Source organism: Dothidotthia symphoricarpi (assembly GCF_010015815.1).
Source record: "Dothidotthia symphoricarpi CBS 119687 unplaced genomic scaffold P153scaffold_7, whole genome shotgun sequence".
Lineage (NCBI taxonomy): Eukaryota > Fungi > Ascomycota > Dothideomycetes > Pleosporales > Dothidotthiaceae > Dothidotthia > Dothidotthia symphoricarpi.
In genome coordinates, this window is record NW_022985014.1 from 752988 (window position 1) to 778696 (window position 25709).

The 25709-nt window shown below is 53.8% G+C and overlaps 14 protein-coding genes across 14 annotated transcripts; 8 read left to right on the forward strand and 6 right to left on the reverse strand.

The window, feature by feature from the left end:
• Positions 1-114: 114 nt before the first annotated feature.
• On the forward strand, positions 115-591 carry P153DRAFT_384178 (uncharacterized protein; the record flags this gene model as incomplete). The annotated part of the gene is made up of 1 exon (XM_033670320.1): positions 115-591. One exon carries the CDS (start codon positions 115-117, stop codon positions 589-591), a length of 477 nt encoding a protein of 158 aa, XP_033525351.1.
• Positions 592-985: 394 nt separating this feature from the next.
• On the reverse strand, positions 986-1684 carry P153DRAFT_313138 (uncharacterized protein; the record flags this gene model as incomplete). The annotated part of the gene is made up of 1 exon (XM_033664868.1): positions 986-1684. One exon carries the CDS (start codon positions 1682-1684, stop codon positions 1004-1006), a length of 681 nt encoding a protein of 226 aa, XP_033525352.1. The 3' UTR covers positions 986-1003.
• A 164-nt stretch (positions 1685-1848) lies between these two features.
• On the forward strand, positions 1849-3712 carry P153DRAFT_365590 (uncharacterized protein). The gene is made up of 2 exons (XM_033667851.1): positions 1849-2141; positions 2196-3712. Exons 1-2 carry the CDS (start codon positions 2095-2097, stop codon positions 3589-3591), a joined length of 1443 nt encoding a protein of 480 aa, XP_033525353.1. The 5' UTR covers positions 1849-2094; the 3' UTR covers positions 3592-3712.
• Positions 3713-4005: 293 nt separating this feature from the next.
• P153DRAFT_287286 (uncharacterized protein) lies at positions 4006-6186 on the forward strand (the record flags this gene model as incomplete). Its single annotated transcript, XM_033663522.1, has 2 exons — positions 4006-4184; positions 5931-6186. 2 exons carry the CDS (start codon positions 4006-4008, stop codon positions 6184-6186), a joined length of 435 nt encoding a protein of 144 aa, XP_033525354.1.
• Positions 6187-6248: 62 nt separating this feature from the next.
• Positions 6249-7903, reverse strand: P153DRAFT_365591 (NAD(P)-binding protein). The gene is made up of 6 exons (XM_033667852.1): positions 7272-7903; positions 7141-7224; positions 7082-7095; positions 6694-6972; positions 6477-6612; positions 6249-6419 (listed from the first exon to the last, which is right to left on the reverse strand). The coding sequence occupies exons 1-6, from the start codon at positions 7512-7514 to the stop codon at positions 6405-6407; spliced, it is 771 nt and encodes a 256-aa protein (XP_033525355.1). The 5' UTR covers positions 7515-7903; the 3' UTR covers positions 6249-6404.
• Positions 7904-8277: 374 nt separating this feature from the next.
• On the forward strand, positions 8278-8998 carry P153DRAFT_374786 (cytochrome c; the record flags this gene model as incomplete). The annotated part of the gene is made up of 4 exons (XM_033669538.1): positions 8278-8293; positions 8549-8580; positions 8660-8818; positions 8879-8998. 4 exons carry the CDS (start codon positions 8278-8280, stop codon positions 8996-8998), a joined length of 327 nt encoding a protein of 108 aa, XP_033525356.1.
• Positions 8999-10280: 1282 nt separating this feature from the next.
• On the forward strand, positions 10281-11748 carry P153DRAFT_287615 (alpha-ketoacid dehydrogenase kinase; the record flags this gene model as incomplete). Its single annotated transcript, XM_033663551.1, has 4 exons — positions 10281-10322; positions 10372-10396; positions 10447-10643; positions 10696-11748. The coding sequence occupies 4 exons, from the start codon at positions 10281-10283 to the stop codon at positions 11746-11748; spliced, it is 1317 nt and encodes a 438-aa protein (XP_033525357.1).
• An 852-nt stretch (positions 11749-12600) lies between these two features.
• Positions 12601-13104, forward strand: P153DRAFT_365596 (uncharacterized protein). The gene has a single exon (XM_033667853.1). It carries the CDS (start codon positions 12711-12713, stop codon positions 12978-12980), a length of 270 nt encoding a protein of 89 aa, XP_033525358.1. The 5' UTR covers positions 12601-12710; the 3' UTR covers positions 12981-13104.
• A 614-nt stretch (positions 13105-13718) lies between these two features.
• P153DRAFT_287124 (6-phosphofructo-2-kinase/fructose-2,6-biphosphatase 2) lies at positions 13719-15208 on the reverse strand (the record flags this gene model as incomplete). The annotated part of the gene is made up of 3 exons (XM_033663510.1): positions 13719-14345; positions 14393-14979; positions 15034-15208. The coding sequence occupies 3 exons, from the start codon at positions 15206-15208 to the stop codon at positions 13719-13721; spliced, it is 1389 nt and encodes a 462-aa protein (XP_033525359.1).
• A 220-nt stretch (positions 15209-15428) lies between these two features.
• On the reverse strand, positions 15429-15893 carry P153DRAFT_384187 (uncharacterized protein; the record flags this gene model as incomplete). Its single annotated transcript, XM_033670321.1, has 1 exon — positions 15429-15893. One exon carries the CDS (start codon positions 15891-15893, stop codon positions 15429-15431), a length of 465 nt encoding a protein of 154 aa, XP_033525360.1.
• A 313-nt stretch (positions 15894-16206) lies between these two features.
• On the reverse strand, positions 16207-20437 carry P153DRAFT_365598 (Rxt3-domain-containing protein). Its single transcript, XM_033667854.1, has 4 exons — positions 20017-20437; positions 19341-19499; positions 17633-19283; positions 16207-17585 (listed from the first exon to the last, which is right to left on the reverse strand). The coding sequence occupies exons 1-4, from the start codon at positions 20321-20323 to the stop codon at positions 16652-16654; spliced, it is 3051 nt and encodes a 1016-aa protein (XP_033525361.1). The 5' UTR covers positions 20324-20437; the 3' UTR covers positions 16207-16651.
• Positions 20438-20927: 490 nt separating this feature from the next.
• P153DRAFT_264361 (Golgi integral membrane protein-like protein) lies at positions 20928-22372 on the forward strand (the record flags this gene model as incomplete). The annotated part of the gene is made up of 3 exons (XM_033662853.1): positions 20928-21045; positions 21220-21919; positions 21976-22372. Coding segments are annotated over 3 exons (1215 nt in total), but the record flags the coding sequence as incomplete, so codon positions are not given.
• P153DRAFT_365599 (OSCP-domain-containing protein) lies at positions 22271-23635 on the reverse strand. Its single transcript, XM_033667855.1, has 3 exons — positions 23459-23635; positions 23031-23348; positions 22271-22925 (listed from the first exon to the last, which is right to left on the reverse strand). The coding sequence occupies exons 1-3, from the start codon at positions 23624-23626 to the stop codon at positions 22719-22721; spliced, it is 693 nt and encodes a 230-aa protein (XP_033525363.1). The 5' UTR covers positions 23627-23635; the 3' UTR covers positions 22271-22718.
• Positions 23636-24339: 704 nt separating this feature from the next.
• Positions 24340-25527, forward strand: P153DRAFT_355774 (uncharacterized protein; the record flags this gene model as incomplete). Its single annotated transcript, XM_033666595.1, has 1 exon — positions 24340-25527. One exon carries the CDS (start codon positions 24340-24342, stop codon positions 25525-25527), a length of 1188 nt encoding a protein of 395 aa, XP_033525364.1.
• Between the last annotated feature and the right edge of the window lie 182 nt (positions 25528-25709).

The window sequence follows — 25709 nt, forward strand, 5'->3', positions numbered from 1 at the left end:
AACAATCAACCATCGACTTCGATTACCACTACTAAATATCGAATACTCTCCATACTACCACTACAACAACCTTCATCCTCTCACCACCAACCACAACAAACAACAAACATCAAAATGTCCTCCACCACCGCCACCCAGAAGAAGACCTCCATCCTCTCTTCTTTCGTTTCCCACGCCAAAGAGCACCACAGGAGCGTCAACGCCGCCTACAGCACCTACTACTGCCCCGGCGGCTCCGTCCAGACCTCGCCCGAGCCATCGCGCAACAACTCCATCGCCATGCCCGCCCCCGTCCAACGCACCTCCTCAGACTCGAGCGTACGCAAGGCCTGGAAAGCCGTCAAGCAGCACCACCACGACATGAACGACGCCTACGCCTCCTTCTACGCACCCGGCCACGCCACATCCCCATCCGGCTCGCGAGGCAGCTCGGTGGCTTCGACTCCCCGGGGCAGCGCTGAGGAAGCTCGCCATGAAGTCTCCGGCGAGAAGAAGTCCAAGTGGGCGGCTGTCAAGAAGGCGGCTGTTGAGCACCACCGAGCCATGAACGCGGCGTATGCTACCACATATGGCGCTGGATTCAAGGCATAGAGGAATTGATTGGGAAGAAGTTGGGGAGAAGATGACGCGAAACGACAAAAAGTGCTTTTTCAAAATGGGAGTTTGCGATATACCAGGTGCTTTTTTGGGATCTGGGGACTGGCGTTTGGATTGTGGGGGAAACGGGCGAGATAGAATAGAAACCACCTAATGTAATAACTGATTCTTGAACACTCAACTGTGCCTTGATCGTGACCACTCTGTTTTGACTGGGATTGTTAGCCCAGTAGGCTTTCTAAGGTCATCCAACTTCGTCCTCTTTGATTTCGTTGCTCATAACTTTCACTTAAACTTACACCAGATAGACATGAGTAGATAGACAATTCGATATTCGATGATGGGTGATTTGTCTGACTTGCAACTTGCATCACTAGGCTATTGGCGAATATTCATTTTCCAGGTATCAAAGTCGCTCAGACAAAGGAATATTGACCCTTGGCTTTGGCTTTCCAGACGACTCCGCAGTCGGTATGATGTCCTCTTCAGGGACAAGCTCCTCAGGCGCGCTGTCCCTAATCTCAATCATGTTCCTTGGTCTGGATTTCCATACAGGCCTCTCTCCATTTTCTGCCCTTCCAACTCCCATATCTCTCCACTTCTTTGGCGGCTTGATGCCCATCTCCACCATGTTGGTCCAGATCCTCTCGCCTCGCTTGTCCCACCTCTCGTTCCTCGCGTCCTGCTCTTCGTCTGAAGGTCGCCATTTGCTCTTCAATATCCGTCGGATAGCTTCTGGCGAGACTTTGAAGTGGTTTGCGAGGACAGGCGTAGTGAACTTGTCTGGTTGCGAGTTGTGTAGATGGCGTATGCCGTCCATCGTGTCTGGCGAAAGCTTCTTGCGCGGATTCCATGCCTCACCTCCTAGCTTTTCCCTCAGAGCTTCTTTTTGAATCTGCCATGCTGGACGCTCTCTTTCCCTTCTCAACAGAGTCTCCTCGTCGTTTTCAGGCACAGGAAACTTCGGCGATTGTGGCGGCTGCGAGCTTTCATAGAGACTCCGTCGGGGAATAAACACGGGCTCGACGTTGGCGAAAGAGCGGATGGCGAGGCCGAGAGTTCTTCGTGTACATATGTGGCGATTCATAATGTGGTGTAGTGATTTCCAAAAAATGGATCATCTCTCGTCAATCTTTCACAAGCAAAGAACTAAACGCGCCAAGAGCGTTGCGACGCCACAACAGGGGTCTTGGTTGGTGTCGTGACGCCATTCATCTTCCACACTTTCACGCCAACTGACACGCTCCACCACGGGACGTAACCACCCCAGCATGCCGGGCCCTATCCGGATCGCAGGAAGACACCAGAAATCTCGACTTCGTGTCGAAGCGGCGAAAATGGAGCGGATCGTCACATGGTCCAAGCGCCGAGACAGCATATGGTCATTTGCCTCCGCCTACCCATGCACTCGCTCATCCTTTGTTGATACTGTTTGATTGTATATTTCGCTATAGTCCTGCATCGTCTTGCGCAAGTAGAGCTTGCTGTTTTTTTGTCATGACTTGGCCAAACCCGTTCCGCAGACGGACGGAAAACACCAAGACGTATGTCCACAAGTGGTAGACTATGCTGCGACAGAAACCTGACCACTGATATAGCTGCTGGGGCTACCAGTTCGAATGGACAGAACATCATCTCACACCTGAACAAACCAAACCTTTAAAACACTCTTATGATGTTCTGGGAGAAGAATGTCTGGAGCGACTTAACGTCATTTCGCCACCACCCAAGGGAGCGCTGCCGAGAAACAGTGACCAGCCAGCGCCGTCCGCAGTGACTGGAACTGAAGGAGAAAAGAAGGAAGGTCTCGCACTACCTTCGAGAGATCTGTATGCTTTACTTGAAGAGCATCACCAGTCCGACGAAAAGCTTGGGCAGCTATGGAAAGAAGTTAACACTGTTCCGGATTGGGTAGACTGGGCTCAGATCGAAAGAGGTCAGGATGTTTTCTATCGCTATGGAGGGCCAGCTCTCACTGGGCTTACATTCCAGTCATTACTCGGTGGTATGGGTGCCGCGCGAGTTGTTGAGACTTTAGCACGTACTGGAGGGTTCAGTACGAAGGTGGCAAGAAGAAGATTATTTGAGACAACACAGCACATCCTCCAGTGCACACGATCTTTGGAGGGTATCAAACCAGGCGGTGAGGGTTTTGCTTCGTCGATCCGGGTTCGTCTTCTACACGCCGCAGTGCGTCAGCGCATCACCAAACTAGCACATCAACGACCCAGCTACTACAACTTAGAAGAATGGGGGATTCCAGTCAACGATCTCGACCAAATTGCTACTATTGGCACTTTTTCCTCGTCTCTGATGTGGATCAGCCTTCCTCGTCAAGGTATCTACCTCTTACAACAGGAGATCGAGGATTACCTTGCGTTGTGGCGGTATATCGCATATCTCCTTGGTACGCCCGACGAATGGTTTGCGACCCAAACAAAGGCAAGAGCAATTATGGAATCACTGCTGTACTACGAAGTCAATCCCTCGGATATGTCGAAGACTATGGCCAACAACATTGTCTTTGCCCTCAAAGAGGAACCCCCTACATACGTGTCCGCGGACATGCTCATTGCTAGTGCGCGCTGGCTAAACGGCAATGACTTGTGCGACCGTCTTGGTCTCAAACGTGTGTCAGCCTACTACTGGTCCCTCATGGCAGGCCAGTGTCTCTTCTTCATGGGCTTCTCCTACTTCTACCGCGTCTTCCCTTCGCTTGATCGTAAGCATGTCGTCCGGATGAAGAAGATCTTGTACGATGTGATCGTCCATGCGAAGTTTGGTCTGGCTGGAACGGAAACGACGTTCGACTTCAAGTACGTTCCGGAGTTCAGTACTTTGACCGAGCTAGGTGACCATGGCGAGCGGAAAATCAAGGACTCAAGTATTGAGTTGAGGAACTTGAAGGCTCTTGGCATCTTCGTCGGTGTGTTGGTTGTTGGTACGTGGGTGTCGGTGAAGGTGACCTCGAGCATTTTGGGAATGCTGTGGTGAAGTGCGAAATAGATTTGCTTATAACGACTTCGTTTTCTATTGTTCGGGGGCAGACTTATTTTATCAGACCTTTCTACTTCGACTTACATAGTTATGTTATCTGCCGATATCCTCTTTGCAATCTTCGTCTTTCACTGTGCATCATTGATTGTATAGCCTCACTTGGTTTTTGTATATCCCATATTGTCTCAATACAGCAACGATCTTTTAAGTAGCGCCGCCATGTGATACACGTGGATATCTGTGACGGTATGTAAACTTCACTCATCTTGGCTCTTCTACCTTTTACCCACCTCCATTCAACTGCGTAACACGAGTAGTCGAAGTAGTTTGTCCACCTTACATGACTTCAACATGGGACACGCAAGTAAGCTCGAAGAGACACAACCCTCCCAGAAGGGCGTCAAGATGAGCATGAGGAAGAGGAAGCGCACATGTCCTCACAGAGAAACGCAGGATGGGGTCTGTGGATGTCCTGAGTTCTGGGACCCAATTGAATATTCTCAAGACCTACCCAAAGTGCGTCCTTCGGTGGCCAGAGACACATCAGTGACACTCCCGGTCCCCACATTTACCGACTACAAGACCTTCAAGTCGCCTTCACCGGCTCCTGTCGGCCCGCCCAGAGAAACCTGCTTCTTCTGGTATCATGGCCAGTGTCGGCGAGAGCAGTGTCATTTCGCGCACCAAGCTCACCCTACATGGCCCATCGTCGCTCCTCCTGGGTTCATCCACTACGAACCTTGTGATTTGCCACTGTGTCCCCTACGCAAGGATCTGGTGGCAATGAATCATGCCATGGGGCAGCAGAATAAGAGATCTGGGCTCGGCGGACAAGTCGACGGCGCGATGTTCAGTCGTACAACTACGGCTGAGGAGTCCTCCAGCGATGATGACAGCTCCGATACTGGTACTAGTGACCAGGAAGACAAGGAAGTTCCAGAAGCCGCGTTCTCCAACATTGAGAGCGCTCCTTCCGGGTTCAGTTCCGATTCCGAAAGCGATGACGAGAATGAGGATATCGACGAAGAAGTTGCGGTAAGGGCAACCACTGATTTGGGAAATCACACGCCAACGATTTCCAACAACCTACAGTTGACATTACCGCCGCCATCCACAGACAGCCCGGATTATCTCGGCATTGCTGACCTGGAATCTCTTCCACCGTCTTCAGAGGCAGGCGACGAGCAGCCCACGCAATCGATCAGCCATTCAGGCACACTGGGCAAACACCAACGCCTACCTTCGATACGGGAACACAGTCATAGTAGCAAGCGCACGAAACGCGAGCCTACACCCGATCTCAGTGGATTCGTGTCCATCCTGGAACGTAAACATCGCACTACGCACTGGGATATAAAGGTGTTACCTCAAGGTGTCTCAAGTCCAGTGCTTCACGTTAACCCAACACGTCAACTCCCAACTAAGCCAGGTCCACTTCCTGGGGCTGCGTTGACGAGTGCTCATCCATCAGCAGACCTCCCTACTGCACCGCGACATTCCTTCAACCCACCAAAAGGTCCTCGTACCCACCACAATCTTGTTTGCTTCCACTGGTACCATAAAGGTCACTGCAACCCAAGACGTCGATTCGGCCGGGATGTCCAGTGTAACTTCCTCCACACTCTAGAAACATCGGATCCGGTGGTTAGCTTGCCACCACTCATCACAGACCATCTGGACTGTTCGCTCCCGCTGTGTCCCATTGTGCTGCGAGATCAGGCAAACATGGAGCCAGAAATCAAGTACGAGCCGCAAACACCAGCGAAGTTTGGAGATTCAGCGTCCCTCTACCACCATAGTTCCTCACCACGCGACAGCATCGCACTTGGACGCTCCCTCGCAGGAGTCAAACCACTCCGAAAACTACCTTGGCTTACTGGAACTGCCAAGCAGCGCTTCCAAGCGCAGAAACAGCGCATCGAACAATGGCAAGAGGAGCAGGGCATCAAGCCTGTGGATATCAGTGAGAGGCTGGAGAAGAAGAGATATTTGCATAAGGAGAAGCGTGAACGGCACAAGCAGAGGAAACGCGAAAGAAAGGCGATACCCACGGAAGCTACGCCAAAGGCAGTACGACAACAGTGTAAAGACGCCGAGGTGCTACAGAGAGCACACGATGCCGACGCATTGATCACCGGTCAGACATGGTCTCGAGCAAATTTTGAATTTATACCTGGAAATATGGTTGTAGTTCCGGCAAGGCAACCCGATATGAGTATAGCTGAAGGAAACAAAGTTATCAGGCCTGAAGCAAAGCAGGATCAGAGCGGCACATGCACTCTTCCAGGATTCCGGGGATCACCGAGCCTAGTAGACGCTCAAGGAGAGATGGAGAGGCGACAACAGAGCGTAGACGACGCTAAAAATATGACCCGTTCAACGAGTAACAATCCTCAAAAGTGGCGTCCGCTCAAGACTAATTGGGACGATGGCCCCCGAGAGACATCGCTGCAGCCCCAAATGATGGCCAGAAATGCCGAGGCGACTCAGCAGCAACCATTCGTTTTGGTTGATTACCCTCTCCCTGAAGGCGAGGCACGTCTTGACTGGGACACGGATCTTGTGCGTCGACTGTTCGGCGAGATCCAGTAACGGTTCTAGGCTCGTCCATATTGGAGAGAATGACAACACAAAGGTGCAAATTTGAGATTGATCGACCTGCACGGATAAGTAGTCTCATGGTCTTGACATTGTCTAGCATACATAGTGGAGCCCTTGAGCGTCAGAAGATGGTTGTTCATATGCGATTTAACAGGGGTATAATCCGAGTGGAGCATTATCATAAGTATGGAGTACAAATCGAACGCTCATCACCAAACATAACGCTGCAAGAGGTTCAATGTCAGTATTTGCTGTGTGAGAACGCTTAGACGGTGACTGACCTTGTTCTCCCATGTCCAGAATGTGCCGCTATGCTGAATACCTTTGCTTTGTATTACATCGATCATCTTTCTCACCGACTCTTCAGGTGTAATGATGCCTTGGACTTCCCAGGGTAGCTGGACGTTGGCCATGTCCCTTATCATCAGTCAGTAAGCTTCTGTTACTCTAAGTCTGTTGACAAATCAAACGAAACAGTAGAAGCTATTGGTCACTCACGTCGCAACTTCTCCAGGATGCATAGCCAGGATGATTGTATCGTCATCTTTCCTCTTCAACTCCGCCGCCATATGCCTCATGGCCATATTCAACGCCGCCTTGGAAGCAGCATATGCAGCAAACCCATCTTCCATCTCACGAAAGTTCCCCGCGGAGCCCGAGTCGCTTGACATGAAGACGATAGTGCCGATAGGGATGTTTGTCTGAAGAAGCTTCTGGGCAGTGATGATGGGACCGATGGTGTTTGTATGCAGATGGAAGGCAAACTCGTCGAAAGAACTGACTTGCGTGTTAGCACTGTTTGTGTATATGCTCAGCTGGGGTACACCGGGGTGCACATCAGGATGCACGCTTTAGCCGGAACGAGGTTCGGCGGAGGGAGACGAACAGCTCAGTGGCTCTCTGTAGACGTTAGTGCGACTCATTGGACATGTGCATGGGGCTTACATTAGGGTATCTTAGGACTCCAGCGTTGAGGACTACGTAGTCGATTTTGAGATTGGGTATTAGAGCGAGTTGAGCAACGAAGTTCTGGCTGGTTGTCAGATTGGAACATTTCACGCTGTCCTTTTACATACAATGATGCTAGCCTCGGACAAAATGTCACAGGTGTACATTTGACAGCGTCCATGATCACTGCCTGCTTGACCCCATAGGCCAGAGGCATGGCCTGCCCAAGGCTCACGAACGGTTGCTATGATCCTTTCTTCTCGATTTAAAAGTTGACGCACAAACTCGAGGCCAATGCCTCTGCTGGCGCCGACAATTAGCCAGGTCGTGAATTCCTGATCGGCATACAATATGCCGGGAATTTGGTTCATGGCCTGTTGATTTTGCTCTTAGAGACGTTTCATATGGCGGGGCTGACGATGAATTATGGATGATGAAGCCAAGAGAATTGAGGCGTCGACACAAGCCGAGGAGCAAAAATGAACGATTCGGCAAGCTCCGATTCCCTTGAACGAGCACGCGAGAGAATGTTGTAGAGAGCAGAGGCACCGATTACGATCCCTCTTACAGTACCAGGCTGTTGGATGAGGGGGCGGGTATGCCCGCTGTAGACGCGGTGCGGCATACGATTACAACATTGCTTACCACTCTTTGAACCCTGCAGCACTTTGGAATACAAGGCGATTAGCTTGCGAAGGCTACGTAGCAGCATTAATTGGAGCCAGCAGTGTAGTTGCCCAAAGCGGCAGATTCCACGACTGCAAAACTGGGGTAACATCGAGACTGGTACAGCTGTCAAGCTTCTAGATTTGAGAGAATGCATAGAAGACTGCCAGTCCCAAAAGAAGCCAGCAGAAGTAACAAACTTGACCTCCGCTTGACATTGACTGGACAGGTCCACGGTCCGACTTTGCCCGAAAGCGTCAGCCAATCAGAACATTTGCAAAGGTCAGTGGCTCAGCGATTCCGATCTCATCGGCTAGCGTAGCGTTCAGCAAGGAAACCTTTTTCAAGCCAACTTGTTTCTCCTTCCTCCAACATACGCAGCACAGTCTCACCGCTTCTATCACCACCGATAGACACATTACTACTCCTACCTACCACCACCACCAACCCCTTTCACTACCAGTCAAAATGGGTTTCGAGAAGGGTAAGTTTCCCCGAACACCACAGACGTCATCGAGCTCTCCGCCACGTCGGTCTTTCAAAGCCCATTGAGCCTGCGCGCCGTTGAAATCTGGTCTCTGCGGAAGTGGCGATTCGCCTACGGCAGAGACCACACCTCCTGTGCAGTTCAGGAGGCGGGTTGGGCAAGGTGGCAGCTTTGCGACAAAAAAGATCGGACAGCGGATTTCTCACATCCACAAATGTATACATATAGTCCATGGCTAACTCGTTTCTACAGGCGATGCTAAGAAGGGTGCCAACCTTTTCAAGGTACGATTTCATGACTACGGCCTCCAGTGCCATGATCGCCACCCTTGGCGCTACCCGAACCTTGCCTAACAATAAGTAGACGCGTTGCGCGCAGTGCCACACCCTGAAGGAGGGTGAGGGTAACAAGATTGGCCCTGAGCTTCACGGTCTTTTCGGCCGCAAGTCCGGTCACGTCGCTGGTTTCTCATACACCGACGCCAACAAGCAGAAGGGCGTCACCTGGGAGGAGGGCACTCTGGTACGAGCACACTGATGAAGGAGACGGCATGTGTTGGAACCGAAAGCTAACCGTTCACAGTTTGACTACCTCGAGAACCCCAAGAAGTTCATCCCAGGCACCAAGATGGCCTTTGGTGGTCTCAAGAAGCCCAAGGACCGTAACGATCTTATCACCTTCCTCCAGGAAGAGACCAAATAAGCGCTCCAATGCCATTTGGATATTTCCTCCTCGACACGATATGACGCTTCTTTAATTCCCTTCGAATCACAATTTGTTCCGATTGTACCAACAGCGATAGACGTACGATTGAGGCGATGGACGCGTTTGTGAGGTGCCATTGTCTTGTGTAGATTATGCTCGGTGTATCATGATAGGGCGCATTATGGATTTCTGGTGCAGCATAGAGCCGGTTTGGAACTTAGCGGTACACTCGAAATACCAAATCTCCTCTTCGGTTTGTTGTCTGCTGGCTTGTCCGCATATTCTCGTGACTCCATTTACCCTTGCACGAGTACCTCAATGACACTTTTTGTTGTTTGGTTAATACATGCAACTAACATCAACAAACAACCGGTCAATATGGCTCTGCACAGTTTGGAGAAGAGCACCCCAAATTATGCCACGTCTAGACTTCCACCAATGACATGCAGCGCAAATTTTCTTACATACATCTCTCTTTCGGTCCCACAGCAAACTGCCGGTTAAGCCAGAAGCGGAGGGCCGCCCCAGTGTAGATAGACCGTGGTTCTCTGGGAAACGGACAAGTGGCAACCGAGGCTGTCACCAAGTTGATGGACATGGTCGTGTCTGTAACAATCTTCAAGTGTAAGCTTTATAGAACGAACGCTACGCGGGAAACGCGAACTGGCTCTCGTCTGTAAACACGATAAATCAAAAAGTTGTCGACATGCAAAGTCACGCGATCACTCGGACCTGTGGAAGCAAACAGGAAGATTTGCCGAGTATCAATGCTGACTAATCGCATGTGTGGCTGAAGCTTTACCATGCTTCGAACACCTATCCGTCGTAAAAAATATGTACGATGCCTTAATTGACTTCTCTTGCGCGGAAAAAGGTTGCGTATGATGGACAGTATGTAGAAGAGGTCCATCATATGAGCCGTGAAGCCGGAGACACATGGCAATTCTCAAGTCGGTTCTTCTCTTCCACGTGAAAGAGGCTGATAAACTGTGGGGGGATACAGATCGGACTATCAATCAGCCCACTGGTGTGGCTGTTTGGAACTCACCGTCTTCGTGCTCAGTTGCTTCAGAAGCTGGTAATCTTGTGCCTCGCGTTCTCTTCCGAACCTACCCATCAGTCCCATTCCAGATTGCTTCAGTGCGCACATCCGGCTTACCTCGGTCACAATCCCAAGCGTCATAGCGGGGCGGAACATTTGTCGTGAACATTGAACCATCGAGAGCACTTTGGCGACAACGCGACGAACGAGGCCGACCGGCCTTGAACAACTGCCATCATGTCGTGGAAGCGTTCGGACAGGTTGATGGACACGATCAAGGTACGTAACGGTGTAGCACAGGGCGCACTCGAAGCTTACGTCTCAGTAGCACTATAGCAACTTTCCAGCCACTGGTGTGTATCTCCGATTACTCGTGATAGTTATTCGTCTGATGTTTCTCCAGGTGTCTCCCTACGGCAGATGGTGCAGTTTGGCGAGAAGCCATCCACAGGAACTCTCTTCCGCGCGTCACAGTTCTTGTCTGAAGAGCTCCCCATACGCCTAGCGCATCGCGTGCAAGAGCTCACCGAACTTCCCGATGGCCTCAGCGAGATGCCTTCGATCTGCAGAGTGCGCGACTGGTATGCGCAGTCGTTTGAAGTGGGTGGACACGTGCTCTCTACTGGAATGCTTCGACTCACAACATCAACAGGACCTCGTCCAACTTTCCCGACCGAACCTCTCCAGCGACATCAAAGACCGGCTACTGCGGCCGGCGAGATACAACGGCAAAGACAACCGCCTGATATCCCAGGCGACACAGAACCCTAGCGTCGCCAGGGGACAGTACCGCTCCGCGCCCGGCGCAAATGGAAACGGGCACGGAACGGGATACGTAAGCGGCAGGGAGACCAAAGGCTCGACATCAAGCAGGAGATATTATGCCGCAGCAGACGATGGGCTGGAATGGCCGCCAGAGTTAGGCGCATACAACACAAAATTCGCCGACACGCTGGAGAAAATCAAACGGCGGCATGACAGTGTTGTGACAACCGTAGCGCAGGGTGTTCTGGAGTGGAAGCGCAAGAGGCAACGCATGCAGATTGATCACAATATCCAGGCCTTCCTCGATCGATTCTACATGTCGCGCATTGGCATCCGCATGCTCATCGGTCAGCACATTGCCCTCACCGACCAGCGCTCGCGCTCCGATCCAAACTACGTCGGTATCATCTGCACCAAAACCAACGTGCGGGACCTTGCACAGGAAGCTATTGAGAATGCGCGGTTCGTATGCGAGGACCACTACGGTCTGTTCGACGCACCAAAAGTACAGCTCGTATGCGACAAGGATATCAGCTTCATGTACGTGCCAGGGCATCTATCGCACATGCTGTTCGAGACACTGAAGAACTCGTTGCGCGCTGTGGTAGAGAGACACGGGCAGGACAAAGACGAGTTTCCAGTGACAAAGGTCATTGTCGCAGAGGGAAAAGAGGACATCACCATCAAGATCTCCGACGAAGGAGGCGGCATCCCCAGATCATCGATCCCGCTGGTCTGGACCTACATGTACACCACCGTGGACCAAACGCCCAGTCTCGACCCAGGGTTCAATCAGAGCGATTTCAAAGCCCCAATGGCTGGCTTCGGATACGGTCTGCCCATCTCACGGCTCTACGCACGCTATTTCGGCGGTGATCTGAAGCTCATCAGCATGGAAGGGTACATAGTCCACACCTCCAACCCCCCTGAATACCACTGACACTTCAACAGCTACGGCACGGACGTCTACCTGCACCTCAACCGGCTGAGTTCCTCTTCCGAGCCTCTGCAATAGCAATTACCCGTCATGAGGGACGGATGGACTTCGAGCGAGCTCATCCGATCATCCCGAGGAACGGCACAGGGTAGACACAACTCGCAGAGTAACAGTTTCTTGGCGTCGAAAGCAATGCGGTTGAAGCTGTCGGGGCAGCTGAGTAGAGAAGTCAGCGAGAGGAGGCAGGTTGGTGACGCGGAGGAGATGTTTCTGGACAAGGGCGCGGCGCCTTGGTGGAAGAACGTCAGCATGGAGGAGGGTATGTAAGGGGTGTGGGATGGTTTGCGGGGGGTGTACGGTGCGTTGGATTGGGATTTATGACCTGAGTGCGAGTATTGCGCGCTCGTCGGTCCTTGTATGTGGGTTTGCACGCGTCGCCTGAGATGGAGAGTATGTCATGATATTTACAAAGGCGTAAGGTGACGCATTGGTTGATAGTAGAAGAAAGAAGACAAACAAGGCAACTTCAATTACTAATGTCGATTGTGTCTTTGAAGCTGAGTTCGCAACCGATAGAAGACTAAGCTGATGATGATGATTATATTCATAACGATACTGGGTATAATGCTATCCGTCCCATTACTCCTTCCCTTTCCTTTCCAAAGCCCACCATTAAAACGCCCCATTAGTAACTTCGATCAACCATCGCCATACCTAAAAACCATCACCCATGCACACTCACACCACTAACCCTCTTCTTCCCCTTCCCCTTCCCACCCCTCGGACTCATCACAACCTCCCTCTCCCTATCCCTCTCCCGCTCATCAACCGGCACCTCCCACTCCTCCCGCCACACAACACCCCCCTGCTCCTCCACCCCCAGTAAAACATTCCGATAAAACATCCTCACCTGCGGAACACTCTGCGTCCGTTAACCAAGCCCATACTGACTCACAGCTGCGAAAATGATTGGAGAAAAAAATACAAATAGACGACTCAACAGGGGAAGAAACAAAAGCAAAACACACCTCGTTCCGCACCCCCGCAACCCAAATCAGCATCTCCTCGCTCTCGAGAATCCGCGCCGCTTCATCGCGCCGCTGCCGCTGCTCGAGCGATTCTTCTTTCTCCTTGCCTACTGCTGCTGCTACTACCGCTCCGCGGTGGCTGATGCCGGTACTGGGGCTTTTACTCCCACTTCCACTTCCACTAGCGCCGGCGCTGGCACTTCCTAGTTTTCTTGCTGCGGAGTGAGTTGCGCGGAGTGTGCTGGGGTCGGTTGTGGCTGCGGTGGATGGTGGTGGGGCGTGCCATGTTTGGGGCATGTGGGGTGGGGGTGTGTTGTGGGATGGGGGTGGTGGGGGTGGCATTATTTTTCTCGACGTTTGGGGGGTAGGATTTGTTTTGTGAGAGGTGTGTTTTGGGGGGGATGTGATGGGGGGGGGGAGGGGAGAAGGGTTGCTTTACGCGGGGAAATGGGGAAGGTGCAGCCGAGGTCGTGTGATGCGGTGCGATGTGATATGATGTGGATGTAGAGGGAATGTGTGAGTACTTCTCCTCTCTCTCGCGTTCGGAGCATATCCTGGATGTATATGTCGTATTCGTGTGCACGTTTTCGCCTCCATCATCATAGCATCATGCGTCGGAGAATCTAGTATTTGTCTCAAGTGAAAACTTGGTAAATGTGACGACCTGTACATATCCATATTCATCCTCCCAACACAAGACATCATATGCGCGTAGCCAGGCACACATCTATACCTTCCATCTGCGCGTGCAATCTTGCGCCGAATAATGCAAACCAGGTCATCATGCCAACAACAGTACAGACCTTGTCCAAATGCCAATCTTTACGCATCTAAAAGGCCTGCAAAGCCAAGTCCCGCCTGACTTCCCGTCCTGCACCCCGCTCCCGCTCCCGCACGCCGACGCTCCCCATCTCAGCCTGGCGACCGACGTCCGGCTACGTCACGCTAATGTGCCCCCCCGTTCGACTGCTGGTGCTCAGCTTTGCTCCCCTTTCCCCTCCATGTGCTAACTGCCGGAATATCTGCCTTCAACCTCTCTTCCTGCGTCGAGTAGGCCTTCGGGGTCAGCTTGATGAGCGTGTGGAGTGGAACCTCCATCCATGGGCTTTGCTCCTGCGGTACGTTCATGAAGTACGCGTAGATGCACCTCAGGATAGCCTGATGCGTCACGATGAGAATATTTTCGCTGCGCTCCAATTCCATGATGATGGGCTCGAGACGGATGACGACGTCGCGGTATGATTCTCCGCCGAGGTAGCGGTAGTTGTACTTGTCTTCATCACGCGATGCGAAGTCTTCGGGGTACTTTTCTTCGATTTGGGCGTAGGTCAGGCCGTCACAGACACCCGAGTCGAGCTCGTCGAGTGCTTTCCATTCTAGCTTCTCGAAAGTGAGGAACCGTGCGGTTTGGATCGTTCGCTTTAGAGTCGACGTCCAGACTGTGAGTTTGCGGTTGTCACCGACGGACTTTGCAACGAGACCGGGAAGAGCATGCGCGTAGGCGTCTCCGCGCTCGGAGATGTTTGCGTCTCCTCCAATTTGGCCTGTAAGATTGTATTCCGACTCGCCGTGCTATTACTGTCAGTAAGGGTACAGCCACAAATCCAGTGCCGACTTACCCGTGATAACCAGATCGATCTCGGCTTGATGTGGAGGTTCATCAAGTAGTAGACAACTCTACTCTGAAGGTAGTCTTGGATCTGGTTGATGATGACGGTCTTGCCAACATCTATCAACTTGACGTAAGTGAGATCGCGCTCGTCCTCGTCAATTGTCTCGTAAACTTTCTCGTAATTGCGAATTCGATTGCGAAAGTCGGCGGCAGCTTCCTCTGGATCCTGACCCACGTAATCTGGTGATGTGGTCTTGACTTCCAAGATGTTGCTCATGATGAGATCCTCATCATCGCATTTCGACTCCACGAACAAGGTCTCGATGTTCTCAGCATCGCACCGCTCTTGTATCCACCTCCGTCGGCTTTTGGTCGAGTTCGTTGCATCCAATATCGCAATCAGCCCTGAGCCCTCCGCGAACCACTTGCACATGTCATCCACGGCGGCTTCAGCGGCGGCTCTTCGGAGCCGCTCTCCTTCAGGATTCGTGGTATCGAAAAACTCGGCCGAGGGGTTTGGAGTCGCGGTACGGCGATACTGGCCGACATTGAACGTTTTTGATTTGATCGATAGCCAATGCAGATAACGCACGACTGACACGCACACGACGTCAGCGACAATTGTCAATTACGGAGCATACTGCTTACCTTTTTGTGCGATCAGACTCTTACCCCGAGCGGGCAGTCCTACCATGACGACGCATATCCGCGTGTCCTCAGCCTGTACACCAGCACCGTTAGTTCTTCTGCTCGGCTTTACGAATTCTCCTGCAGGAACGGCGCGCATATTGGGCGCATAGAAGCCATTGCTGTCTTCGGTCATTGTGTGTGGCGGTGAGTCCAGCTCCCTGTGAAATCCAGAACTGAGAGATGCGGCGAGATATATGGTACAAGGTCGGATGTAAAAAGTGCGATATGGCTCGGAATGCCGCCGGGAGATTTCCGGAATGCACCGAGAAAAGGCGCTTGTGAGCAGAGACGTGGAGAAGACAGGGTTCCAAGCGGCCAACGAAGGATTCAAGAGTCAGGGTGTCGGGAGAAGTCTAGAGGACTGAAGCAGCTGGTGTATGGAAGCGGGGTGTGTTGTTGCAGGTTGGTGATTTCAGCTCGGCATTCGAGAGTTGAGAGGGAGAAGACGCGTGATGATGATTGACAGCTCCAGTTCCCCGCATTTGGTAGAACGGCGTCCTTCTTTTTACAGGCGGACGTCCGAACAAAGTACCGTGCTGGAGGGGTTCAGCGAGCGATTGTTCTGATTTGATAATCAGGTTGTCTGGCACCGTGTCGTTCCACCTGGCCGGCAAAGAGTGGGCAACAGCAAGACCGACAGCCGACGATCGCACACCACGGATCCGTGTTCCTGAGTGCTGGATCAGAAATGGCGCAATCAGGAAGCCCCAAGCGGTCGCGCTGTACCGATCTGCCAAGTTGTTCTGGTCGGGTGCATCATGCCATAGTGCAATTGGATATGACGACACCGTCGTGGTCTGTGGAGCCAGAATTTGCATGTGTTAAGCCGTGGAGAGCCGCATAGTGATGGGGCTTTTACGCCTTGACGACGATGAGAATTGAAAATTTGAACTCACCGTTGAGATGGAATAGTTCCTAGAATGTCCCATTTTTGCAGCTGGCGTGTAGTCGTTGATTTGAGTTGCTGTTGTTGTTCGGGTATGGTGGGGCAGTGAAGTGAAGCAAGTCAAGTGCTGTACGTACAACAAAACGACAGCCTAGTACCAGCTGGCAATTGGGATAAGAGAGGTAATAGCTGTCGAACTATATTTCCTTGAATTGAGCGCGCTTGCCTGTTTTCTCTATTGCCTTATCAATGGAAAAACACCATTATCGCCCAAGCAATCGCAATCGCAATCGCAAGCACGTGCATGGCGGATTCAGAGTACAGCCTACAACACTCAGATTATGTCCATCAACAATCTAACGCTGCGGAAGAATGACTTAGACTTGGAATATCCCAAAGCAGTGTGAATTAGAGTACTATCTAGTCCGCGGTGACAAACATTCACAAAACAGATTTCCCGCCATGAACGCAAAACCAAAGGTCAAATTTCGCAAGGCAACAAAAATACGGGTATATAGCGATGCTGAACTGAGATATCCTAACGCTGTACATCAAGTCATGCGATTGACACAAATACGAACAAATGCGTAAGAGAAAACGAGAGACATCCAGAGCCGGTCGGAAGGATTCAAGATAGCCCCAAGTTCACCTCAAGCCAGATCAGGCATTCTGGGGTATATCGAGCCAGGATTAGGCATGCAACTTCGCAGTCCCGTTCGCTTTGAAGATATCGTCAACTCCACTCTGTAAGGCGAGAAGGGTTGCGCTCGCGTCGAGTCTACGCTTCAGCGCCGCCGCTGTTCGTTCCTGGCCTCGGCTGCCGATCCCTTCTTCCACCCATCTGATCTTGTTGATCATGAAACTCAAGCCTTCATGTGTTTTACTTTTCCTGCTCGAAATGCCAAATTCGACGGTACCAACATACTCTTGCACTCGTGGTAGTATGAGGATTTCGATCTGTAGGTCCATGTCGGCAGGCGGCATTACTGGGGCAACAGGGACCTTGTTGAGGATGTCTTGAGCATCGCTGGCATCGTTGGGCGCCGTTATGCGAGGATCTAGCATGGAGATATCGACGGTGTCATCCCATTCTCCGCGAATCCACCCAGAGTGAATGGCGGCAGCTATTGGATCTGAGTCGTCACGATATACACGTGCACCCCAGAGATGTCGCTCCAAGACAATATGTTGCCGTTGCCGCGGTTTCAGATAGAATCTTGGCACCCTGATGGTGAAGGTGCAATTGATGGGATTAATTTCGAATTGTGGCAACCGTTTCGGTATCGAGGCATATCCAAACTGGTCGTCCAAGGACGAGTTAGGTTTGGGCAGCTCGGTGGCTGCCTCATACAAGTGAGACCCAAGATGTTTCCGAGGATGTTTGGCAGCCTCATCAAGGACAGGTTGGATATCATGCACCTTGTCTGAAATTTTTGGCAGAGGAACTGGTGCTTGCTGTCCTGCTCGAGGGGCTGCATGGTGATGGTGATGGTGATGTGGCGCCCCCTGGATATGATGATGGTGGTGCACAGGTCCGCCTGGTCCGCCTTGGAGGCTGGGCTGCCTACTTAGCGAAGGCGGAATTTCTTCGTCCGGCCTGTGGTGATGGTGATGGTGGTGGTGACTGTCTGATTAGCATACATTGCGCTGTGAAAAGGAAGGTATACTTACTGGTGATGTGGCGCATGATGGTGATGGTGACCGTATTTGTTACGTTTAGCACCACGGACACCAGAGGTCATACCCCTTCCATCAGCACTGTCATTGTCAAATACCTCCTCGTCCTTGACCCGTTTTGGCCTCCTGCCTTGTTGCGAATTCACTCTTTGTAGCCTTAGCATATCGTTAGAATCGAAGGAATCTTGTCCATTTTGCGGCATCGGACTCCCACGTGACGGCGTTGATGATCCTAGTCCACTGTCAAGTCCAGAAAACATCCGCCCAAACTCTCTCTTAATGCCAGGGTCTTTGCCGATAGATATGGGTTGCGCTTGGGCGCCTTGGACAGCTTGCGGCAATGGCGAAGCACGACCAGTCCGCCTACTTGCTTCCAGACCAAGGCCGATGTGTGATTTTGAAAGTTGCATGGGCTCGCCCATCCTCTGCGGGTGGTCATATAGGGGTCGGCCTGGATATGCGTTTCCTCCAGACGACACAGAGCGAGCAAGCGGTTCAGCTTTGTGTCGGTCTGTTGAGTTTGGATCTGAAGTAGGCGGAACATGGTATTGCTCTACCACCCGGTGATTCAAGTGGTCCAGGCTTCGTTCTCGCAGCAAGTCTTCGACGCTCTGGGCGCTGTAGCGTGGAGGCCCAAGTGAAGGAGGGGGGTACGGTCCATAGGTACGATGCAGCACCGGAGGCTCTTCCCGCCGGGCTTCACTGGGTTCACGAGCGGTGTCGTTGGGTGCCGAATGACGCCACATGTCGCGCGGAGCATCACTCAAACCAGCGATCGTGCGTTGATCACGAGGCGGACTGAAAATGGACTGAGATACTGGGTGCACAGTGTTGGCGCGGTCTCTGACTGGTGTGCTATGGCTAAGACCTCCCAGAAGCTCTTCGGTGTTGGGTCTCGAGTGATGCGACTCCCCTAGCGTTCGGCGTCGTTCTTCAGGCGCTCCGTACGCACTGCGGCGTCCTCCCAAGGCACTGTAGAGTGTCCTCCCATCTTGTTCGAGGGGCCCAGGCAGACCCGTTGGTTGGCTGTTGGGCCGGGGTGGGATCCCTCCAGTAGGCTGTCGGGGGTCTCTTCCTGGCATATCGCTGGGCGAGGATGGGAAGAGACGCTGGCCTGGAAGGCCCGGCGGGTTGTAGGGCTGGATCGACGGAGGGAGCGACTGACGGCCCTGCTGCTCAGGGGAGCCCAGACTGCTGTAGGCTCGTGATGGTGATCTTGCGGTGAAGCCGTGTCCGTCGAGTGCCCTGGAGGTGTTGCTGCCATACATGTTTCTCTCGGGCGACTGTTGGCGTCGAAAGAGAGCGAAGTCTGATCGGGGCCCAGACAGGAGACTGCGTCTGGGCGAGGGCGGCTGCATGCTGTGGCCGTTGGCCGCCTGGGCGTTTGTGGGAGGCGACGACTGCGCCTGTGTTGTCTGGGCAGGGGCACCCGTGTCACCGACGCCAATCAGAGATGAAATGGACATGCTGCTCCCTGGTCGATGCTGCGGTCCTAGGCCAGGAAGCTCTCTGTTGGCGCCGAAGCTGGGCATATAGGGGGCACGTTGCGCGTGCGGAGCGTGGTTCTGCTGCTGCGGAGGCGATGAGGGGGGAAGCATCTGCGGGCGCGTGAACGATGGCGGTGGCGGGGCGTCGTGAGAGGGGGCTGCGGGAGAGTTAGCCAGGTTGCGACGCGACTGCACGCCAGGATGCGGGGCTCTACCTCCAGCTAGGTTCGGGGGCGCGGCGCCGTTGAGCTGGGCTCTGCGTGCTGCATCGTAGGCGTAGGGCGACGAGGCCGATGGGGTGGCGGCGCTGCTCATGGATGGCGGTGGTGCAGCCGGCTGGGCGTGGTGATGGGATGCTCCAAAGTTGGGGCGCGCTAGAAATCGCGATCAGCCGGGTGTTTCATCTGAAAGCGGTTTAACGTGAAGCGGAATCTTGCGTTAGCGAGCCATCTGTGCGGAGAGCGCCATGGCGGAATTCCATCGACACTTGCAGATCGAGCACGCGCATGTGCCCCGACCCGCCGAGTCTGCCGCAGCGTGAACGGCGAGAGAGACACTGGCCAGCTGCACATGGCCAAGGCGACGTCTGCACCAGGCGGCAAAGTGCGGAGAAGTGCGCAGCCCCACGACGCATCGGACCCTGGAGCTTGCGTCGTCGACGTGTCTTGCAGCGGAGCGTGCATGCAGGTGCCTGTGCCAGTCTGCGCAAAGAGTCGCCACATGCAGCTGCTCTCGCCTGCCCCGTGCAAGCGTCGCCCACGACATTTCGCACTGCGTGCGTCTCTGCTCTCGCCATGGCCGTCAAGACGTCCCACGGCGCAAGGACAGCCCGCGACACCCTGCACTGGGTGCCATGTTCCTAAAAAGAAGAGCCGCAGCTGGATTCCGTACCTGTGTTTGCCCAGCCACCCTGCCTCTCCATGTATGCTTGCGGCGCGCTGTCCGAGGCGCTCATTCCGTGGCTGCTGCGTCGGGCGTGCTGTGGCCCTTGGGGCAGGAACGGGTCGCGTCGAGACGTCGCGTACGGGTCGACGGCGAAGGGGACGTGCAGCTGCTGCGGCTGCGGCTGCGACGTCGACGGAGGGTAGCCGGCGTAGGCCTGCGGTGTCGTGGTCGGCGGCTGGTAGTTTGGATTATGAGCCAGCGGGCGGTCGGGCGGGCGCGTCGAGGGCGGCGGCGCAGGCTGGCGAGCGTCCATGGTGTTGCAGTGGCTCGTGGGGCATCTAGGAACAGCGACACGGCGAGGAGGCGGGGACGGCGGACGAGGCAGTGTGCTAGTGTGCTGGCACGCAGCAGGCGCGTCCAGGGCGGGCGAGGAGCAGAAGAAGTAAAGACGTGAGGAAACGAGAAAGAGCGGCCAGTGTGGATTCTGTGGCCGCCCATCCCTGCAGCCACAGGGCTAGCCTCCTAGCCTGCTTCCCCCGCATCCGCCATTTCCAGACAACGGTTACGTTACGTGACAGAGACGATGCTCGCTTGCCACCACCCACCCAGCGCTCTGGTGAGGGGTGTCGGTCGAGCTGTCGTGCACGTCATGTATGTCTCAGGGTGCTGCTACTCTTACCGCACTCTGATCAGCGTGGTGCAAAAGAAATTTCACAGGGCTCGGGGTGCTTGACGCCGTTATGCATGGTGCCTGATTGACCGCCTTTTGCTAGGGCCATCTGCTCTGACGTTTGGGGCGCGTTCACCACGCCTGCAGTCGGTCAGCCTCATCACCTGCGCTAATCTTCACATGCGCATCATCACCACTGCAACCACAGTCTCCATCATGTGAAGAAGCACCGCCCTCTCCATCTCCTATGCCTCTTCTCCCGATGCCTGGCTCCCCTGCTGCCTCCTGGGCTGTCTACCGTGCTCGTCTCAAAGCTGTCTTTGATGGCGCAGATCCACGGGTATGCGCAGCGTTCTGGTTGTTTGGTATGCATAGAGCCGTTCTATTTATGTCCCTCCTTGTGAATCGTATCAGTGGATCCCTTGCCTGCACTTTGCGACTTGATGATGGGTGACTATCTCGAACATGTAGAGTTGTGTGCATACCGACTGTCTAAACTACACAAATACCATCTACCCACACCCATCTAACGCACCCAGGCCTCATCAACAACGTGCTCTACGTCATCATCCTCTCCGCCGCCCTCGACCTCGTAGGTCCCAACGTCCCAAAAGGCGTCGTCCTCCTCGCAGACGTCATCCCCTCCTTCCTCACCAAGCTATGCGCGCCCTACTTCATACACAAGATCCCCTACAACGTGCGAATCCTCGTCTTCGCCGCCCTCTCAGCATGCGGCATGCTCATCATCGCCCTCACTCCCCCGCTGCAGGACTCGCGCACAATCGCCATCAAGATGTGTGGAGTGATGCTTGCGAGTCTGAGCAGTGGAGGGGGTGAGCTCAGCTTTCTGGGACTCACGCACTACTACGGGCACTTTGCGCTTGCTGCTTGGGGCTCGGGGACGGGAGGGGCTGGCTTGGTCGGTGCTGGAGCGTATGCGATTGCGACGAATACGCTCCAGATCAGCCCCCGTACCAGTTTGTTGTGGTTCTCTTTCCTTCCTCTGATCATGCTTGTCAGCTTCTTTGGCGTTTTGCCGTTAGGTCCTCTTCGTGCTGGGTCAGGGAAGGTTGGTGGGTATGAAGCTGTTGAAAGTGAGGAACAGAACGAAGAAGACCAGAGCCTCCTATCACCTGCCCATGAACGCGATGCCACCTCCGTCAACGACCAAGGTATCAGCGGTGCAGCAAACAGTTTCAAAGCCAACCTCAACCGCGCCAAAGGACTCTTCTTCCCATAGTAAGCACCCCCCACCCCCCAAATCCCCACATACAACCCCCCTAACACGCCCCCAGCATGCTCCCCCTCCTCCTCGTCTACATCGCCGAATACACCATCAACCAAGGCGTAGCACCCACACTCCTCTTCCCCCTCCCCTCCACCCCCTTCACCTCCTACCGCTCCTTCTACAGCACCTACGCCTTCATCTACCAAATCGGCGTCTTCCTCTCCCGCTCCTCCACCCCCTTCCTCCGCATCCACGCCCTCTACATCCCATCATTCCTGCAAATCGCCAACCTGGGCCTCCTCACACTACACGCCCTGTTCGACTTCCTGCCCAACTACTACGTCGTGTGTGTGGTTATCTTCTGGGAGGGCTTGCTCGGCGGATTGGTCTATGTTAGTACTTTTGCGGAGATTACGGATCATGTGAAGAAGGTGGATAGGGAGTTTAGTCTGGGCGCGACGAGTGTGAGTGATTCGGGGGGGATTTGTGTTGCGGGGTTTTTGAGCATGGCTGTGGAGGTGGGGTTGTGTCGGTGGCAGGTTGATCATGGGAGGGGGTATTGCAAGTTGCAGTAGGATTCGGGTTATGTCGATTGTTCCCAATACTTATAACCAGCCAATCGTACTATCATCGCATTGAAATTCAAGAATTCTGCTTGAAACAACTCAATCACACCCCTCCTCGTCTCGTTCGACATCACACACACCATCATAGAAGGCCACAGTAGTAAATTGCTCTTTTTCACAAAAGTCTAAAGTACACAACCCCACCCGTCACCTGGCTCGCTCGATTGAGGAGTTTTCCCTACATCTACAAAGTGTCCTTGAGCAGCTTGTTCATCTTGGCCATCTTGGCGGAGACGGACAGATCGATGGTGCGGTCGCCAACCTCGACAATGAGTCCACCGCGGATCTCGGGGTTGACCTTGGAAACGACCTTGAGCTTCTGGCCCTGGCCAACGAGATCCGACTTGGTGACGGCGGCTTCGAGGCGGCTGAGGGTCCTGTTGTCGAGGGGCTGTGGGTACGTCAGTCCAGTTCATGTGTAGTGACCCAGTTTTTTGTCGAAGTCTGAAATATGGTGCTCCAAATTTGCCGTGTCTTTCCCCCAGATTCAACGTACCGCAGCGCTGGTAACCACGAGCTCCATCTCGCCCCTGTGCGCGCCCATCAGGACGGCAAACTTCTCCACGACGCTCGAGAGCGTACCCAATCGGTTGTTGGCGGCGAGTGTCTCGAGGAAGTTCTTCACGATGCCCTCCTTGTCGGCGTTGCCAATGTGCTTGGACAGTTCCTGGACGATCTGCTTCTTGTCGGAGACGGTGAGGGACGGGGCGCGGAGGACGTCTGCGAGCTTGGCGTCCTTCTTGAAGACCTCGGCGAGGGTCTGGAGCGACTTCGCCGTGGGGTCGAGGGCGTTTGTTTTCGCGGCGGCCGTGTACTGCACCGAAGGAAAATTGTTAGCCCAGCCGTATTTCCCCTCATGACGCTCCTCCGTCTGGGGGCGCGGGTCATGGCCGCAGCGCCCAATGGCAGGTGTGGGAGGCGTACCAGAGCACTCGCGTAGGTTCCGTCGACGCCGAAGAGGGCGACGGGCGGCTTGGTCGATGCGCTGCTCGGTGCGGCGGCAGCGTAGCTTCGGGTCGCGGCGAAGCGGGCAATGGGGGCGCGGGGAGCACCCGCCCGGAGAGCGGTGCTGAAGGCTCGGGCTGCGGACATGGCGGGTAGAGAGGAGATGGATTGCGGGATGGGGAGCTTCGGGGACGGTGGGCGTGGGCGTGGGCCTTGGACATGTCGAAGTTGAGCCTTTCGCTCGGCTTCATTCGCGGCTATTCCGCTTTCGGACATGCCCAACCCCACGACCACCCACGGCATCTGTTCTGCATCTTGCATTCATTCATTCGCAGAATATGTTTTGTGGCGCGAAGTCGAGGTTTTATTCTACCTAGAGTCATGCAGTACTCGACGAATGTTAGATCACAGAGATATAGCTAACCACCCACCCACAAACAGTTCACTAGGGCCAAGTAGAAGTATTCAGGCTCTCTTCCCTTGTCATTCCCTTGTTTGTTCTTCCTACGTATTTTTCAAGTCTCTACATACCTGTACTCCACAGTAATGTCTTCGTCTCCGTCTCTGTTTCCGTCTCCTACCTGATGCTCCACTACCCCCTCATCGTCAGCTGACTCTCCTTCACCTTCACCTTACTATGCCTGACCCACACCCCAAACCGTCAGTCCCCACCAATCTGTCTATTCAGACGTCTCGCTTAGCGTTTACTCAAATTCACCCTCACCCTCATGCAATGTCTCAAATAACAGTCACCCATCCTCTCATTGCTCCATCTGTCAGGGGGTCCCAACTGCTCAGTACACCCACTAAGACGCATCCAACCATACTCATACCGCGATACATTGACCTCCAAGATCGAAATGTCGGCCACACGCCCAACGACCCCTCCACCTTTGTCCTATCTCCCCATGACGCCTCCGTCTACTGGAAGGTTAGGCAAACGAGTCCGGTTTGCTCATGCTGGAGAAACGAGCACTACCTTGAACTCGACCCCCAAGCGTCACGCAGGTTCAAAGAACGACGATTCTCCATCTGTTTATTTCGCAGAACCACAAGAGGGCTCCGACATAGAGCTCAGCGAGATCAGTGAAGTTGATACCACTTCCTCTACAGACCTAACCTCACTCGCACCTCCGTCCCTAAAGGCCTCCATCGCACCCAGCAACAGTATTCTCGAGAAGCATGACTCATCCGCTTCTCTCGCAATGACCATCGATCCCCCTGTCACCACCGAGCCATTCCCCTTCATGAGCCTGCCCCTCTCCATCCGCCAGAAAGTCTACAAACACCTCCTCCTCATCCCCGCCCTCATCTGCGTCCGCCAAAAGCACACCGCCTTCCACGACGAGAAGAAAGCCTTCCTATACGCCGAGCCCCGCGAACTCCTCCCAGGCATCGCATACGCCCTCGCCCAGCTCACAGTCAACGGCTACAAAACCCGCTTCTCCCGCTTCCACACCATCAACATCAACGTCCTGCGGGTAAGCAAGGAGTTCTACGCCGAGACCAAAGCCATCATGTACGGCAAGAACGAATTTGAGATCATGAAGCCCACGAATGAAATGTCCCCGCCGCCCGACTACAGCATCCGCCTCTTCCCACCAGGCTGCCAGCGCCTCGTCTCAAAGCTGAATATCCGCATCCGCTCGTTCTACGACCTGCACTGGCTTCTCAGTGGCGGGTACGCTGAGATCAAGAACTTCTACCGCGGTCTTGTGTCGCTGATGCTGGTTCTTGAGATTGAGTCGGCGGGTAAGGGCTTCGGGAAGGAGTGGGTGAAGAAAGAGGGGGGTCAGGAGCAGTGGGACGTCTACATCCAGCGTCTACATGGAGAGCTGGCAAAGCATCTCTCTGGTGGAGCTCAAGTGAAGGAGGTCAAAGTGGTGCCATCGTGGATCAACCTGCGTGTCTTGTTCAGTGGAGAGAGCTACGTGGAGAAGCTGAACGCCCAGCCGGAGATGGCTGCAAGCGACGAGCAGGCTAAGCGTGCAGAGCTCAAGAAGGCTTTGATTGAAGCGTGGGAGCTGTTCAAGAAAGACTGTCGCTAGTCCTTTTTTTGATCGACTTCGATATCGACTCTTGATTTACAACGCCATATCACATCCACTACTTCCCACCGCGCGTCGATCTAGCATAACAACAACCCACCCAATGCATGCTACTGTGTGCGTCCATGCTCAAGGGTCGATATTTACGTCGTCGATATTTACGTCGTCGATATATTGCATCC

Excerpts from the sequence above, each read along its gene's own strand:
- P153DRAFT_365598 (XM_033667854.1), bottom strand. The coding sequence starts at position 20,323 with ATGGACGCTCGCCAGCCTGCGCCGCCGCCCTCGACGCGCCCGCCCGAC. Across the intron at positions 19,500-20,016 it reads GGGTGGCTGGGCAAACACAG|CGCGCCCCAACTTTGGAGCA; the intron begins GTACGGAATCCA and ends CGCGATTTCTAG. Across the intron at positions 19,284-19,340 it reads GCCCCCGAACCTAGCTGGAG|CCCCCTCTCACGACGCCCCG; the intron begins GTAGAGCCCCGC and ends ACTCTCCCGCAG.
- P153DRAFT_365596 (XM_033667853.1), top strand. The coding sequence starts at position 12,711 with ATGATTGGAGAAAAAAATACAAATAGACGACTCAACAGGGGAAGAAAC.
- P153DRAFT_365599 (XM_033667855.1), bottom strand. The coding sequence starts at position 23,626 with ATGTCCGCAGCCCGAGCCTTCAGCACCGCTCTCCGGGCGGGTGCTCCC. Across the intron at positions 23,349-23,458 it reads GAACCTACGCGAGTGCTCTG|TACACGGCCGCCGCGAAAAC; the intron begins GTACGCCTCCCA and ends CCTTCGGTGCAG. Across the intron at positions 22,926-23,030 it reads TCGTGGTTACCAGCGCTGCG|CCCCTCGACAACAGGACCCT; the intron begins GTACGTTGAATC and ends ACGTACCCACAG.
- P153DRAFT_365591 (XM_033667852.1), bottom strand. The coding sequence starts at position 7,514 with ATGAACCAAATTCCCGGCATATTGTATGCCGATCAGGAATTCACGACC. Across the intron at positions 7,225-7,271 it reads TGTCCGAGGCTAGCATCATT|AACTTCGTTGCTCAACTCGC; the intron begins GTATGTAAAAGG and ends ACAACCAGCCAG. Across the intron at positions 6,613-6,693 it reads CATCCTGGAGAAGTTGCGAC|GGACATGGCCAACGTCCAGC; the intron begins GTGAGTGACCAA and ends ACTGATGATAAG.
- P153DRAFT_365590 (XM_033667851.1), top strand. The coding sequence starts at position 2,095 with ATGACTTGGCCAAACCCGTTCCGCAGACGGACGGAAAACACCAAGAC. Across the intron at positions 2,142-2,195 it reads CGGACGGAAAACACCAAGAC|CTGCTGGGGCTACCAGTTCG; the intron begins GTATGTCCACAA and ends CCACTGATATAG.